The sequence below is a fragment of the Megalobrama amblycephala genome, linkage group LG1 (assembly GCF_018812025.1).
Source record: "Megalobrama amblycephala isolate DHTTF-2021 linkage group LG1, ASM1881202v1, whole genome shotgun sequence".
NCBI lineage: Eukaryota > Metazoa > Chordata > Actinopteri > Cypriniformes > Xenocyprididae > Megalobrama > Megalobrama amblycephala.
The window spans coordinates 45,647,039-45,664,917 of NC_063044.1; the positions used below are offsets into that span (position 1 = coordinate 45,647,039).

The 17,879-nt window shown below is 38.0% G+C and overlaps 1 protein-coding gene across 8 annotated transcripts in view; it reads left to right on the forward strand.

The window, feature by feature from the left end:
* si:dkeyp-72e1.9 (syntaxin-binding protein 4) overlaps positions 1–17,274 on the forward strand; it is a 48,203-nt gene extending 30,929 nt beyond the window's left edge. For 5 of the 8 annotated variants that reach the window (XM_048195954.1, XM_048196000.1, XM_048195964.1 and 2 more), the window contains exons 12-22: positions 2,633–2,721; positions 4,283–4,379; positions 5,905–6,032; positions 6,409–6,501; positions 9,274–9,339; positions 9,580–9,777; positions 11,356–11,472; positions 11,590–11,639; positions 11,722–11,852; positions 12,071–12,128; positions 15,927–17,274. In XM_048195954.1, the coding sequence (XP_048051911.1) occupies positions 2,633–2,721; positions 4,283–4,379; positions 5,905–6,032; positions 6,409–6,501; positions 9,274–9,339; positions 9,580–9,777; positions 11,356–11,472; positions 11,590–11,639; positions 11,722–11,852; positions 12,071–12,128; positions 15,927–15,990 (1,091 nt within the window). In that variant the 3' untranslated portion in view covers positions 15,991–17,274. The remainder of the gene's footprint in view (positions 1–2,632; positions 2,722–4,282; positions 4,380–5,904; positions 6,033–6,408; positions 6,502–9,273; positions 9,340–9,579; positions 9,778–11,355; positions 11,473–11,589; positions 11,640–11,721; positions 11,853–12,070; positions 12,129–15,926) is intronic. The other 3 variants (XM_048195991.1, XM_048195973.1, XM_048195983.1) reach the window with 2 other exon arrangements.
* Positions 17,275–17,879: the final 605 nt, after the last annotated feature.

Below are 17,879 nucleotides of genomic sequence, written 5' to 3' on the forward strand. Positions count from 1 at the left end.
CCATTCGTGATCTCAAATGTATTCTCAAAACTATATGATTTTCAACATCTTCAGAATCAATATTTCAATCGCTAACAGCTTCACCAGATCCATCCAGTAACAGTTACAGTCATATTTGATTGCGTTCAGTACTTGCTCTGCAGTAAATCGCTAAGCCATTTTTCTTATTTGACTTTCTGTCTGAATGAGTCGTCACTTCAGCATTGTGTATCAGACATTGCCACCTTGTGGAATAAAGGTGAATTGCACTAATTTCGTCATCTAAGATTAATTTATTGTTGTGCAGAAAAAAATACAGGTACACTGATACACACCTCGGGTCGTTAGCGACCCTATACAATTTTTACAAAAAATGAATACAAAAATAGGCATTCTTTTATAATTTTATGATTTTTTTCTTGTTATATTCTTTATAATGAATTGATTGAGGAATACTAAGAAGGTTGATGTCTAACTTTAAAAAATGAACGAGGAGGAGGGTAGTGAATGACGTCCCGGGTCACTAAAGACCCGAGGTATGCATTTAAGGGTTAAATAATGCCCAGAAAATGCTTTACCTTTGTGTTTATCTGCATAGAGACCCAAATTGTATCTTGACACTTGAGAACATATCCAAAATATCTGAATATCATGTATTAGATACAAAATACCAAACCAAGTGGAATTTGCAAACAAATGATGCTAGGCCTTTCTTAGAATAAACAGAATAACTGCAATTAACTATTTTATCCAAGTTCATTTTTATGTATGAAGTGCATAAAACAGTTTTTGACTTAATTTTAAACAGTATATCTATTGTTTTTTTGTTTTTTTTTATGTGTCTTTAAAATAAATACCTTTTGCTTTGACATTTTGTTATTTTGGCATTCAGACGTTTTCAAGTGTCTCTTCAGTGTCCAAATATATTTTGGTGTCACTGTATTTAACATTCATACTATGAATGCATGTCAGGCCCACTGAGATGTGCACTACGCACCCATCCATCAGGCTATCCCTGTCCCAGAGCTTAAGGTGCAGAGGTTAATCTAGACCTGGTGTAAGCATGCCTGACTTGCCCTTGAACTCTAGATGGTGTTGTGTTTACAGGCATAATGTTCTAATCATTCATGACATCTATAAAGTGTACAGTGCTTAATTACCCATTTATACAGACTAGCCGATAAAATCTTATAAGAATAAGGAAGATCTGTCTTATCTGAATTAAATAGGCACTGTAATCCTGCATAAGCCCTTTTGGGTGTCCTTCCTAGAAAGGAAGACTGGGTGTGCTCAACTCAGCTCATGCTTATCTTCATTCGTTTTCATTCTTTAATCATTGTGATTTTGTAGAGATGTGGAGATTGTAATAGTATTCTGCTATACATGGAAAATGATGTTTACAACTGGTTTGCACCCTAACATACAAGCTGACTGTTAGTTCAATTAATGTACTACACTAAGCTAAATAATATGACACATTTATGTAAGTTGATGTTAAGTTTATAAGTGCTTTTGTTGTCGGATTTTGAGCTTGGCTACTGGATAGTTGAATTTCTGATGCCATACTGTTTTTAAAGAGATAGCTCACATAAAAATAAACATTTTGTAATTATATACACACCTGTATGATGTTCCCCATATTGCTTGAAGAATATCTGGGCTCTAAAGTGAATGGGGACTGGCGCTGTCAAGCACTGAAAATGACAATAAAAGCAACAAAAAGCATCATAACAGTGGTCTAAATGAATCATGTGCTATATCCCAAGTCATATAATAGCTTAAATAGTTTTTTTTACTGATAATCTTCCCCTCCGTGATGCTCTGAATGGACTTAAAAAGTCCTAGGGACTACAAAATAATGACAAAATCCCATTTGTGTCGGGACCACAAATCTAATTTTGCCATATTTAGTTTGAGAATGCTGGGAATATGGTGCTAGCGTGGTGAGTCCCCATTTACTATCATGACAAGGAAAACTGGCCAGAAAATTCTTCAAAAATTCACCTTTTGTAATTTTTTCCTTTTGTAAGAAAGGAATTTATATGCATTCGAACAACTTTAGGGTGAGCAAATTGACAGAATCCATATTTCGCTGAACTATCCCTTCGATTAATAGTTACGCTACAAACATATCTGGCTTTCCACATGCTTGCAATTCTGGTGGAACATTCATAGAAGCGCCATTAATCTGGATTGTTTTAGTTGTCCTGGATTGTGTACCATCAGTACCACCTGTTAAATCCACTCCCCCTGTGCGAGCTCCCTGCTGTGCGTGTTGGTCCTGAATTACCAGCGTTGAACCTGTCTGAGTCTGCGTGAGTTTTACGTGTCTGAGCTCAACCTGTCAGTCATGAGCGTCAGAAGGCAGCTAAATCCTCTGCGTTGCTTAACAATACGCACACCACAGAAAGCACTGCCGTTAATACCTCTCTTTCTCAATCACTATCTCTCTCGCCCCCTCAATTCAAATCCCTCACACAGTTCATAATCTTTATTGTATTAATATAATACCCATTCATTTGAGCTCCCAGACAATGAAAAAACACATTAAGGCCACATTTTCCAAAGCAGCTAACTAGCTCTCACCACTAAATGCTGTAATGTGAGTATGACTCTTAAAGTAGGTGTTTTACTGTCCCACTTTCCCTCTCAGCCTCCACTGCACAGAGACCAGCCACTGTTTCCAAACCCAAGATCTCGCTGGACCCCCACATACGGCTCAAATCAGAGAAGCTTGATTTGGTAAGCCTGGTTTAGACAAAGTTTTGCATGTGTAAAAAGAGTTTTTTTCAACCCACTTTGTATTGTTACAATGTCGGTATATGTAAATGAACAATGTACTCATTCTCTGTGTTACCTGGACAGAGAAATTCATGTTTATTTGTCAGCATCTTTTGACAGCTCCAGGGCTTTTGTGAAAACTACAGGTAACAATCCCGCATTTTTGTAACTCCGCCCACAGTCAGATCAACAGAGGGTTATTAACAGAACAGTTATTGTAAGGGTACTGAAAATCACTGAAAATTGTATCGCACTCACCCTCATGTCGTTCCACACCCGTAAGAACTTCGTTCATCTTCGGAACTCAAATTAAGATGAAATTAAGATGAACTCAAATTAAGATGAATTTTTTATGAAATCCGAGGGTATCTGGTCCACACATAGGCAGCAATGTCATTGCACCTTTGACGTCCAGAAAAATAGTTAAAAACATGGTTAAAATAGTCAATGTGACTACAGTGGTTCATGAAGTATCATGAAGTGACGAGAATACTTTTTGTACGCAAAAACAAAACAAAAATAAGGACTTTATTCAACAATTTGAACCGTTGTCATATGTAGTGAACTCAGTGCAGGCTTCCTTGTTTACGTCCGAACGCCAACTCAGTATTGGCCGAAAATAAATACTGCTATTTAGGGGTAAATGTTGTATTGAGAAAAATTAATGAGTGCAAATTTTATTCAATTTATATATTTTTGCATTATTTATGGCTGCAATGACATTGTGCTTATACCTGTACTTTTAGTAATGACAAGATTAGTCCCAGCAGTTCAGAAAACATAAGGTGAATTTAAAAGATTAATCCTCATTGAAATCTGCACAATTGACTTCAAAAGGAGCCTGTATCTCAATGCAAAGTAACTGACAGAGTGCTTATGAAGATAACCTGTCATATCCCAGTGTCACTTTCCTCATAGATCTCTGTCTCTGCTCTTTGTTATGGTGCAGTTGTTTAGCAGAGATTTAATTTAATCCTGCTGATCCTGGGGCTGACCCTAATCTACCGGTCCATTAATAGGATTAGGTCTCAATGGACGAGAGCACTTAAATGTGGACTAAAGGCACAATGAACACTATATTAAGTGTTGCACAAACAGGTATTTGACATGGTGCAAAGTTTTTAGTGTGACTTTATACTGTTCATACACATGTTATTCAAGCAGATATTTTATCTGGTACAGGACAGTTTTCCTGCCATTGGTGTTTAAACAGTATGTCTTATTTTTGTGGCAGTATCAGATTGTAGGTTTGAACTTAATCTGATTAGCCTTATTAATGCCTTTTGAACTCTTATGGACCGACCATAAGCCTGGATTTATTGTACGCCACTGACTTCACCTCTGTTACCACACTGCCATCTTGTGTATGTGGCAGTAACATGACTTTTTTCAAGCTTGACTGGATACTGTACAGTCGGAAAGGAATCATAGTCATCAGTTCATTTTTAAGGGGCCAGACTTGGTTGAATATGCCTGTAGCACTATAGTGATGAAGGTTTTTGACAGTTTGATCATATTGCAGGCTCTGTCGTACCTGGGCCTGGATGTAACAGATGAGAAGAGACGGCAGCTCAGAGAGAGTCTCACTACAGACCCTCAGGGAACGGTCTCATATGGAGGTATAGATAAATACTGTACACCTTTATTTGGCAGCTGTATAACATGGTCCTCAGTTAGTCAACTACTGTAGATGCAGGAAATAATCACTAATTTTCACAATCATTGTGATGTGAACTTATATTCCCATATTCATCACATATTTCAATACTGAAAGAGCAACCCTTTTAATCTAAAGTGCAATTTTTAATATTTCCTCACTTTCAAATCACCAGCATGTGCACACGAGACCCACTGGATAGGCAGTTTACTTGTTCACTGTTAAGAGTGTTAGGCTTCCATAGAGCTTATAACTAAATAAAACAGGTTGCATGATGAAGAAAAAGGATTACTGCAGTTTAACAAAAAAAAAGAAAAAAAAAAGATGGAGTTTAGCACGCAATGCATTGGAATTCAACATTACTGAAATAACAAAAAAAAAAAAAAAGTAATATTAATCTCTCTCGTATTCATCGTTCGGATGCCAATGATTACCAACCTTCAGAGGTTACCAACCTCTGAAATAACCACAGGAAATAATCGCATTTTGACATGAATGGAAATACCCCTTTTGAAAAGGGAATCATGTTCCATATTTGGATATTGGGCTTGAGTTTACAATGAGTTTTTAGAGACAGATTGTCGGGGGGGGGGGAATTGGGTTCAGTACAAACTTAGACAGCTAAGTATATTTCCAGGCTGCTCATGACAGGGAGTTACGCTCCACCGCCGAACTCCTCAGCAGGAAGATGCCACCACGGCAAATCCTGATCAAAGCGTGTGTGGTGGAGCAAGAGTTCTGCCTGTTTTCTTGTACTTCAGCTGTGCAAACACTTAGAGCAAGGGCAAGAACATAAATATTCCCCCTAGACACTCTTTCTCCTGTTATGAGGAATATTCTGGATAGATTTAGCTGAGTGAAAGGAGGAGAAGAGAATATAAGGCACACAATTTTCTGTTTAGCAAGCAAATGTTGACCTGAAATCGCATGTTTTCAAATCTACACTGAGACTGGTCAAAAGTTTGGAATAATTAAGATTAAGGTTGCATTTATTTAATCAAAAACACAATAAAAACAGTGATTCCTCTGATTTTATTTAAATCTTACTTTCCCCAAACTTTTGAATAGTAGTGAATCACAGTTTCCACAAAATTATTAAGCAGCTGTTTTCAACATTGATAATGATCAGAAATGTTCTTGAGCATCAAATCATCAAATTAGAGTGATTTCTGAAGGATCATGTGACACTGAAGACTGGAGTGATGATGCTGAAAATTCAGCTTTGCATCACAGGAATACGTTACATTTTAAAATATATTCAAATAGAAAACTAAAATAAAATTTTTAAAATATTCACAAAATCACTGTTTTTATTGTATTTTTGATCAAATAAATGCAGCCTCTGTGAGCTGTGACTGACTTCTTTCAAAAACATTAACATTTTTTAATTATTCTAAATGATTTTGATTCTATAATTGCAGAATGTTTTTTATATTTCTAGTGCAATTCTTGGCTATTTCTAACTATGCCTCTGTTTCCTTAATAAGATTTTGTGGAAGCCACCCGCACTGTTTATCAAGAGAAGCTGGAGGAGGCGGGACTGGGACAGGGGCCCTTTATGTTCTCCTATCAGGAAGCAGCTAGTTTGATGGACACTTCTGCCTTTCATTCCCCAGTAAGTAGACCCGCAGGATTTAGTATCAGAGTGCTTAACTTTGATTTGGTCTAAACTTCGGCACAATCCTCAGAGCACCTCCTCACATTTGAGACTTCGCTTTCTCCTGAAGCTGAGCATGTCGGGAGATTTACTTAGCGTTCTTAAAGGAGCTTTTCTCCTGCTCAGAAAAGTTATCAAAGCTGTCTTTTAAGCTCTTAAATGCTTCAATTGTCAGAGTTTGCCTGTTCCGTAGCCAGTGCCTTTGGATTTGTCTTACATAGATGTATGAGCACTGAATTGGTCTTGGTTTTAATGTAGTTTTTTTCCCAGATCCCAGAAGCAGGGTAACGCACTTGTGATAGAGTTGTTTTGGCAGTGTCACTCTCTCTTTCAGACCTACGAGTCAGAGTGCAGCTACAGCAGTGAGGAACTGGAGGAGTTTCAGACTGAAGTCAAACAACTCCAGCTACAAATGAAACAACTCAAGGTGAGTACTGAAATAAACAGGTGTAGCTGAACTGTGTTGCTTCCTTCCATCAATATACAAGTTTAGGACTATAAATGCTGACTGCGGGGTCCAAAATGAACACTCTCTAAGTGCCAAATTCAAGTCAAAATAGGCTTTGGTGAGTAAATTAATCAGGAAGTTCGATATAATACATGAAGTCACACTGTAAGAATGATAGTCTGACCTTCACTGATTCACCTGTCACAGCTCAAACAACTTTGACCTCAGTGGAAAACTTACCATCATGTTGTCTTTCCTCTATAACTCCATATTCCAACACATGTGGAATATTCCTTACTTAAAGCTGCTGTAGGGAGTTTTTAGAAAACATTGACTTAGCCTGAAAATTTGAACAAGCACAACTCACAGGTCACTCCCCCTTGCTCTATGCTGCGCTACAGCCCTCCCTCCACAGCTCCTCCCCCATCACAACGGAGCCTGCCGTGAACGCGCAGGCTAGTAAGGCGGATAAACACAGTTATAGCACATTCACTGGTACAGACGAAACATCAACAATATGATTTACACTGACTATGGCCTGCCCATACTTTGACTACAAACTTGGTCCTCAAAACATTACGAATTTTGCAATACATGTAATGTAAATATATGACGTTGCACTATTTATATAAGTATTAAATAGCTAGTATGATAATATAACGGTAACTAACGTAAATTATTCTATTGATATGTAATGCTAAATAAGGTTTGCTAGTACATTATTTCAGCAACATGACAAGCCAGTGAATTAGTAGGTTTCAATAGTTGCTTTGCACAGTGCGTGACATTTTATCTGTATGTTATGCGGCTAGAGTTTTGACACCGAGTCAATGGGCTCTGACGAGGAATTCACACCCACAGCGACTTCGAGGAGTCAAAGGGCGGGGAGAAGAGGAAGCATCAGGCAGGGGACGGGCAGGCCTGTTTTGAAATGATCTTAGTTCTTAAAAAATGAAACAAATCAAGCAGGGATACTTACTTGTCAAGCAGAAATGTGGCTAACTCTGCATCGGTTTTTAATCCTTTCAGGACACGTAGCTCCCTCCACCTCGGAAAAGCCGCTCCGATATTTACCCTCGTTTTATTTCAGGCTCTATCTAATTCTTTCTTTCTGGCTTTTTTATCATCGTCATCTGTCTTTTTCCGTTTACCCGTCGTTATTTTATGAGCAGGTGCCACTCGAGGAATTGGCAGTTTGGATTGTTTGTCCGCCATAAGCAAAGCTGCGGCACACCGGTAATCTTGAATTTGACGCCTGTACGCGCTGGCGCTGTGCATGGGAGGAGTGAGATCAGCGCGCACGCGAGCTTGATTGACACTGCTAAGACACTCCTCCTGGCTCTGATTGGTTGTTTCTTACCGGGAGCGGTGTATTTCTGCAAATGGCAATAGGACCACTTGGAGGAGCCAGAGGAGTTAGATTTTTTCACAGATTATCTGTCTCATATTCTACTGTCAGGACATAATGACAGGTTTAACAAATATGTAAAAAATACATTTTTACAAAAGTTACCTACTGCAGCTTTAAGGCCACAAAGTTTAAAAAAAAACAGAATATGGAATAAACAGAATAGACAGAAAGAAATAATTAAAACAATAAATAATGCAAAATTACGAAAGCTCATTTCCACCACATAAGGCAAAATAACTGGTAAATAATTAACATAAAAAGTCGAAATTATGACATACTCAGTCATAATTATGACATAAAAAGTCAAGATTATGACATAGGACATACTAAATCATAATTATGAGATATAAAAAGTCATATTATGACATAAAAAGTTGAAATTATAGGAACATTTTTATTATGGCCGTCATAATTATGAGGTGAAATATTAGATGAGAAATATTGTTTCATATCTATGATATACAAAAGCATGATTTTTTTTCTTATGTGGCAGAAATGGGCTTCCATAAAAAATAAAGTTTCATGTTGGTGCCGATAGCCTCGTGGGCAGCCTGCCGACATACAGCCCGAGTTCGAGTCCCGACTCGCATACCTTTCTCGATCCTGTTCCCCTCTCTCTCTCTCTCCCACCATGCTTCCTGATACTATCCTATAAAGGCAAAAAATGCTAAAAGTAAATCTTAAAAATAAATAAATAAATAAATAAATAAAGTTTCATAACCTGTAAGAAATGTTAGTGGTCGGTACGTTTTATCTATGTGCACACTTCCAATAAATTTACATTTACTTTACATTTACATTTATGCATTTAGCAGACACTTTTATCCAAAGTGACTTACAAGAAAGAAACAAAGCAATTCATCAAGGAGTCAACAATATTCGTAATAAATGATGCCATGTTTTTCTTACAACAAGAAATGCAGAGAACATTTTTTGGGTGGGTGTGTGTGTAAGTGCATTGGTTTAAGGGTGTGGGGTAGTTAATTCACACATCATTGGTGTGGCAGAAATATAATTTTGGACTGTGGTTGACTTTCCATACAATTTTGCTAGACTACAAGGCCCCACACATGACATGCAGGGGCAAAAACATGATATCGGGGCCACAACAAATGACTTAATTTATTTCCTAATGTTAGGCAAATTGTGGCCATGGTTTAACTAAATTAAAACAAGAGTACAAATTAGTACAATGTTGCCACAAATTAATAAGTTGTGGGATCAAATGCTTAATTTGTGTCCACAATATCTATTTTTCTTCCACGTGTCATGTACAAGACAGAGCTGAACAGCTGTGACGAAAGATTTTGTGACATGAACATCCATTGCATTGCTCTCAGGTGTTACTGAAAGACACAGAAGACAGTAAGAAGACTCTGGAGGAGGAACTGCAGAAGACGGCTGAGGTAAAGCCTGGGGAGTCTCAAATAAACTTCTTCAATGTGACTAATCTTAAATGCCTCAAAATATGACATCCAAATATTAAGAGGCATGAGAGCTGATTTAATACATCAACACTTTGTGATGCCCATTTTACCTCATTATATTTGTGCATACCAAATATATACTGTCACAACATGAGCATCTGAGCATTTAAGACATTTATCCACCCGTCAATTTGTGTGTTCCCTTATTTCCGTGCGTGGATGAAACAGAAGGCCACGGCCACAGTGGAGGAGAACAAGTGTCTGAAGAGTAAGCTCCAGGTAGCAGAGGCTGTTCAGAGACAGACTAACAGTGCCGAACAGGACTATGAGGAGGTCATTCAGCTCCTGGAGGCTGAAATCAAAGATCTGAAGAACCAGCTAGCTGGAAAGAAACAGAGAGGACTTGAGGCTACTAAGGTAAATGTTCCTCTTTCATCACATCTCTCTGTTTGCTGAAAAATGATTCATATAATTTGTAAGAAATTTACAAGATGATGCAATGACTGAAAACTTTTTGGAATGAGTTGCCAGGTGATTGTTATCTAATACAACACAGTCTTGTTTGTGATGAACACTTTAAACAGTGCTATTTTAGTATTATTTATACACTATTATAGTATTTATGAATATTTTAAATTAGCTTTTATTTTTTACTTTTTCAATTTTAATTTTAGTAATTTTGTTAAAAGACTAAAAACGCTGTATTATGCTGCCAGGCCAATAGTTGGCGATGTCACTTTGTCAAGAAACACTATGCGCCTATGTTGCGCCTGTGCACTAGACGTGCCGATATTAGGTAATACGATATATCACGGTAATGAATATGCACAATCTTGTTATCGTGGGCACTTAAAAATTAAAAATGTTAAAATGTTAAAAATTACCAATTATTAACATTTTTATAATGCATTTTAAGAATAATTTCCCCATCAACCATATAAAATGCACAACACGGCTGTATGCTGCATCAAAGGGACACGTGCACTCATATGTAAACAAGCCCAACATACATGAGAAGCACATGGCGGAACGAGTGAAGGAGATGCGCTGAATGAAAGTGCACATTCACTCTCTGACAGCAGAGGGCGCTGATAAAACAGCAGAAGTGCAGAGGTTACCCCGGAAACCCAGTAAACAAAGCAGCTGCACTACTGAACAGTTTTTAAAATGCTTCAAACAGCCATTCAATTATTTTTGTATTCACAGTGTTGTTCATCACAGCACCAAAAACTTAATACTGAGTTAACAATGATCAGTTGTTTCTTAACTAACATTAACAAACAATAATGCCTTCTGTAACAAATGTAGCTATTGCTCAATCTTAGTTAATGCATTAACTAACGTTAAAAAACGAGACCTTATTGTAAAGTGTTACCGGTTGTACTTTATAATTATTTTGCACTTTAATCTGTTTAAAAATTTTACTTTATATATTTTTTTGTGCATTGCATTATTGTATTTAAACATTCAGAGTTCATTTTGTTATAAGAAAAAGAGTTCTTAAACCTGTTATACTATGACAACACTTTTTTTGCAACTTTATTTCAATATCGTGATAATACCGTATACCGTGATAAAAGCTTCAGCAATTACCGCAACATGAAAATTTGATACCGTCACATGCCTACTGCGCACATACACATTTTTATACAGAGCGGTGAATACAAACAGTAAATCTGCACTTTGCTGGAGAAGTGTTAATAAACTCAATATCTTGAGCAGCACAAACACAGTCCTGAAGTGTTTTGTTTTGGTTGTCAAGTAATCGTGCATGTCTATAGACTGAACACGTGATATGCATGCGCACGACGTCACCAGATATCAATTTCAAAAACTTTTTTTCAAAAGTTTCAGGCCCCCAAAACACCATTGTCATGTAAATGAACGGCCAAAATGCATAAAAAGTTTTCTGTTTTTAGTTAGAAAACGGTGTTGTGTAAATGTCCCTTAGTTCACAACACCAATGCCGGTTTTAAAGGCCATTTTTTTTCACAGGAGGATGTGATGGACCTGAACAGAAGGCTCACTGTCATTGACAGCCAGTTGAGAAAGTCTGAACTCACACGGAAACACCTGGAGATTTCCAACAAGAAGCTCCTTGGCTTTGCCCAGGTAAACACAAACCACATTTTGACTTAAAATCTGTTGTAATCTGTTGTATCTAGGTATCAGTGATCCCTCAAAACACTAAAAACATCCAAGTTTATAATTTGCACTCTGTTTTTACAGAATGTCCACAAAGTTCTCACAAACACCAGCTTATTTGGGATTGAAAATGGGTAAGTTTCTCAAGCCAGACATGTTAAAAGTTGCAGTGGTCACCCCTATCAGTGATCATGACATCTCCTACTCATCCTACAGGAGCACACGGGCATCTCCAGCGAATGACAGCCCCGATACACCCTCCCCGATCCCCGACCCTGCCTGCCAGCTCGCAGCTGAGGCCAAAGAGCTTGTGGATGGTGTCTGCTCACTTTGCACTGAGGATCACAGTAAGTCAGAAATGTGTACTAGATCATCAACAGTTCTGGGCATCTAATCTGAGTGGTTGCTCAAAGCTTCTCTCTTTCAGTCTGACTGTTTAAAGCCCTGTTTGAGTGGAGTGTGTTTTAAATAATCTGGTACAATGGGACAGTTTCTGGACTTTTTGATCTAATTAACTCATTTGAACTTGTCATCATTATTCACAGAATGTTTGGTTGTTTTGCAGCATTACCGCAGTACGTTGAGGGATCCGTTGTGAAGGCCGAAGAGGACTGTGATTCAGAGTGAGTGCCTGTTTTTGTTGTGTTATGAAGCAATCAGCATTTTCCCCTTCAACTGCTGCTGTCAGCTGAGTTTAGCTCAGGCCAAATGTTCATTTCTCTGTCACAAAACCCTTCACTATAACTGCTGGCCTTGCAAAGTCTATCAGTTATGCAGTTTGACAAGGAATTTAGAAAAACACCAATGCAGGTGTCACATGTCTCATTTTTTTAAACTAATGTTTTAAATGGCATTAAGTGTGGCATTTTGAAAGGAGATCAATCAGGGCAGCCTTGTCATAGGGTCAATCCAAACAGAAGTGCTCAAAGGTGCATTTCAAAAGGTCCTTTGAAACAAAACCGATGAATACTTCACACACAAGATTCTTTGCATTCTGGAAATTAAAAGGCTGTAATGACCCTTCACTTCTGCTTTTTTTATATAGTCTTGAATTATCATTCTGAAATTTTAAATAGATTTTTGTTGTGTCATTTACTGCATCACATACCCAGAAATCATTCTAATGTGATGATTTATTATCAATGTTGTAAACAGTTGCTGCTTAATACAACCCGAATTCTGGAAAAGTTGGGATGGTTTTTTAAATTTGAATAAAATGAAAACTAAAAGACTTTCAAATCACATGAGCCAATATTTTATTCACAATAGAACATAGATAACATAACAAATGTGTAAAGGGAGAAATCTTATCCACTAAAAGAGCTCATTTCAAATTTGATGCCTGCTATAGGTCTCAAAAATTTGGCACAGGGGCAACAAATAGCTGAAAAAGCAAGAAATTTTGAAAAGATTCAGCTGGGAGAACATATATCAACTAATTAACTTAATTGATATCAGGTCTATAACATGATTAGCTATAAAAAGGGATGTCTTAGAGAGGCAGAGTCTCTCAGAAGTAAAGATGGGTAATAAAAGAGTGAAAGAGTGCATAAAAAGATTGTGGAATACTTTAAAAACAATGTTCCTCAACATCAGATTGCAAAGGCTTTGCAAATCTCATCATCTGCAGTGCATAACATCATCAAAAGATTCAGAGAAACTGGAGAAACTTCTATGCGTAAAGCCGGGGACACACCTAACGATTAGCTGAAACATTCTAAGAATGAACAGAACACACATACCGATTGTTTCCTTCGACTGGAGCCGATTTTAATCGTTGACAGTCGGAGAAGAACACAAACGTTTACGATTGAGATCGCTGCTAAGCAACACACTGTGCGCGGGATCTTGAAAATGGATGTAAACAAACAACTGGCGCTCTTCATCTGCAGCTATATTTGTGCGGAAAATAACAAAAAAAGAGGAAAACGCGCACTTTGTTTTCAACAGAGAGAATTTGAGGTGAGTAAACTTTGGTAAATTAATCTATTTTTAGAGCTTGCACTCCGGTGGTGTCGCCGTTGTTAAGCAACGATAAGATGCGATCCTCAATGAAGCTTGTTCGACTTGAAACAGCACTGTACAGACCATTAAATTACCACAGAAGTAAATTATACTACCACAATGCGACCTCAAAGGGCACTTTCACTTTCGCGATCAAAGGGGCAGGGCTCTTTATATTCTCTCTGTATATATTGTATCATTAACTGTTAATTTTGTATCCGTATCTTTCCAGATAAATAATATATATACAAAACATGATAAAAAAAGTCTAACGTTAGTCATTATCTTTATCACTTGTTGCCCCCCTATTGGCTGGTGCCCCAGGACACTCCCAATCCCGTCTATGGATAATCCGGCCCTGTACCTGATACGTTCAAAGCTTCCGCAATAGCAGCCCAGCTTCTTTCCTTATCACTTCTATTATGGTACGTTATTCCTTCGAAGATATGTTGTATAGATATTCGTACTTTTGCCAGTTCAACCAGTTTTTCTTCCATACCGGTTGTCCAATGTGTATGTTGCAAACGTTTTTTGACGCCATTTCGCCGCTTGTTTACAATCGCCTGACACAGTCTCCAAGGAAACAGAGACGTCATCGGTCGCAAATATTATGCTGCCTTCACGTGCTCTCAGCGCTATTGTAAAAATGACTTTCCTTTCGAAACTTGAATGCGATTTGCTCGTAATCACTACTTCAGAAGTGGGAATTATCAAATTTGAGAAGAATCTTTGTGAGGAGGGCTGGCAATGACTGTTTCTAAAATTCTAAGACTAGAATCGTTAGACGCAGCACACTGCACGATTTTAAGCACCAACTGTAAACACCGACTGAACGCAACTGGCTCTGACTCGGCGCGATTGGACATGATCGGTCGTAAGTATCAAATTACATTCATAATCGGCCTTACAATCGTTAGGTGTGTCCCCGGCTTAAGGGACAAGGCTGAAGACCTTTATTGGATGCCAATGGTCTTCGGCCCTCAGACGACACTGCATCACTCATCGGCATGATTGTGTCAATGACATTACTAAATGGGCCCAGGAATACTTCCAGAAACCAATGTCGGTAAACACAATCCGCCGTGCCATCTGCAGATGCCAACTAAATCTCCATCATGCAAAAAGGAAGCCATATGTGAACATGGTCCAGAAGCCCCGTCGTGTCCTGTGGGCCAAGGCTCATTTAAAATGGACTGTTTCAAAGTGGAAAAGTGTTCTATGGTCTGATGAGTCCAAATTTGACATTCTTGTTGGAAATCACGGACGCCGTGTCCTCCGGGCATTCAGTTCAAAAGCCAGCATCTCTGATGGTATAGGGGTGCAAAAGTGCATACGGAATGGGCAGCTTGCATGTTTTGGAAGGTACTATGAATGCTGAAAGGTATATAAAGGTTTCCAGACGATGTCTATTTCAGGGAAGGCCTTGTGTATTTCAGCAGGACAATGCAAAACCACATACTACAGCTATTACAACAGCATGGCTTCATCGTAGAAGAGTCTGGGTGCTGAATTGGCCTGCCTGCAGTTCAGATCTTTCACCTATAGAGAACATTTGGCGCATCATTAAATGAAAAAATTGTCAAAGATGACCACAAACTCTTCAGCAACTGGAAACCTATATCAGGCAAGAATGGGACCAAATTCCAACTCCAGGTACTCATACCCTCGATGCCCAGACATCTTCAAACTGTTTTGAAAAGAAGAGATGCTACACCATGGTAAACATGCCCCCGTCCCAACTATTTTGAGACCTGTAGCAGGCATTAAATTTGAAATGAGCTCATTTTGTGCATAAAATTGTAACATTTCTTATTTTAAACATTTGTTATGTTATCTATGTTCTATTGTGAATAAAACAGTGGCTCATGTGATTTGAAAGTTGGAATTCGGATTGTATTGTCTTTGATGAATAAAAAGTTTAAAAAAAGAACAGCATTTATTTAAAATAGAAATCTTTTGTCACAATATACACTAACATTTAAAAGTATGGGGTCAGTCATTTTTTAAAAAGTTTTTAATACTTTTATTCAGCAAGGATGTGTTAAACTGATAAAAAGTGATAGTAAAGACTTGTTATAAATTATTTTTATTTTGAATAAATGCTGTTCTTTTTTACTTTTTATTTTGACCAGTTCTATATATAATTATTTATTCAAAGATACAACTGGTGTCCAATAGTGTCAGTCATTGTGTGACGTAACACTGCTCCGAATGATTGTTAGTTTTGCCCCCTTTTAACCACTGAAGCTTTCGCTGTGGAAGCTGTCCTCTGAAGAGAACATGGCCTATGACTTTTGAACAGAATGCACTCATAGACATGCTAATTTTTCAGATTCAGTATCATATTTACTGTAGAATATTATAGACTTATGCAATGCCACACATAATCTACAATCATGCTCTCTTTTTTCCTGTAGCCTCACACATTGGCCACAACCTCCTGTCCTCGCGGGTCCTGCAGTAGAGCGGAGAGGTCAGTAGAGCATCTGGGACAGACAGACAAACTGCGCTCGTTCAGAACATCAAGGTTGAACTGAAACTATACTGTGGAAAATAAGAGACTGTGAAGTTTTGCAGTGTGGTTTTTACTCCTTCAGTTCATTGTTCGAGTGATATCAGAGGCCTGAGCTCTACTGATCAAACTGATACTCATTTTTTAAAGCCGTCCATGTACATATTTAACATGTAGCATTACACAGTGTCATAATATAAAGGCAGAAACCAACCAAGGGGATTGAAATCTGAACCACAAAGGGCACCATTAACAGCAGAGGTGACTTTGAGATGCTCAAATGCGATTTCAAGCATGTGCCGTGCAAAACACTTTTAGAGCAGATGAAGATGATCTCTTCAGAATGAGAAAGAGAGCATTCAGATGTATATCTCCCCATTCAACAACTGTAATAAATACACATGTGGCTGTGCAGCTGACCTCTCTATTAGAGTTAGGTATATTAAACAGTACATGTATTACATTTCATTTAGGGATTTTTGGGACAGTCCCCACTCTTCATCATTTGATATGATGCTTATTTGTATCTGTTCTGAGAAGTGCTATGACGTTTTGAAGATTTTATATTTTCAGTCCGAAACTTTTATTATGCAGAGACACATAGACATGCTCGCTTCTAAGTACGTGGGCGTTTGCCGTCATAAACCTTGTAAATCTTGCCGTCGAACCCTTCGATGTCTTCTTCATGTATTTGCCGAACACGCCAGTCTGTGCTCGGACGCATTTGCGGTACAGGTCGGTCCAGTGTCACCCAGCATCCACCGCACTACTATCAGGTATGGTCTGCTAAGTGCTTTAGGGGGGATCCTTTGTGTCTTGTTTCTGTGATGGACAGTAACTTTGCTCCATCTCGGCGTCCTCGTGACCATACTGATAGTTCTGAGGGGGATTTTGGTTGTCATGGCACTAGAATCAAGTAATGGGGGTCATATTGCAGCGTTCCACCCCGAATGCATCCATTCAGCTGAACAATGCACATGGTTCGGGTTACTGTTTTCATGAGCACACTGTATTCGGCTGTTTTGTCTTGGCGTATAGGATCTACAATCACCTATATCAATGTGTAATAAGCTGGTATCATTCATTTCCTGAGGACAGAGGTGTACAATTGTGCAGATGTTTGTTGATATTAATAACAGCTCATGCTCTACAACAAATGCTGACATGTAGTCCTGTGATTTAACTAGATCGCATCATATGTGTGGCCTAAATATATTTCTTGTAATGTTTTTATTAAAGTCAGAACAAACGTGTCATGTGTATGTTTTATATGACTATCTGCAGTGAATTCAGTACACACTTCGCTTTGACACTTAAAATACTAGAGGATTTGTGTGTTATTTTCAAATCCACTCATGCTCGTGTGCCTGGAGGAATAGCTGTGCATGCGTGACAGAGTACATTGTTGATACGATATTTTAAAATTTATTTGGCTACCAAGGGTTGCATGCTGACAGAGTTTTAATGCTTGTGTAATCAGCAACAGCTTGCATGGTCTTTTTTTTTTTTTTTTTTTTTTAAGATACGACTATGCACATCTGTACAGTTCCTATTAAGGATGCATCTCTGAATTCGACCTTTCAGTAATCTTTATATATACACCATTCAAAATTTTGGGGTTAATAAGATTTTTAAATGCTTTTAAAAGAAGCTCTTCTGCTGTCCACGTCTGCATTTATTTTATCAAAAATAGAGTAAAACAGTAAGATTGAAAGATTGAAAAATGATTACAGTTTAAAGTAACTGTTTTGTATTTAGATCTGTTAAAGCATCATTACTCCAGTCTTCAGTGTCACATGATCATTCTGAAATCATTCTAATATGATGATTTATTGCTCAAGAAACATTTCTAATTATA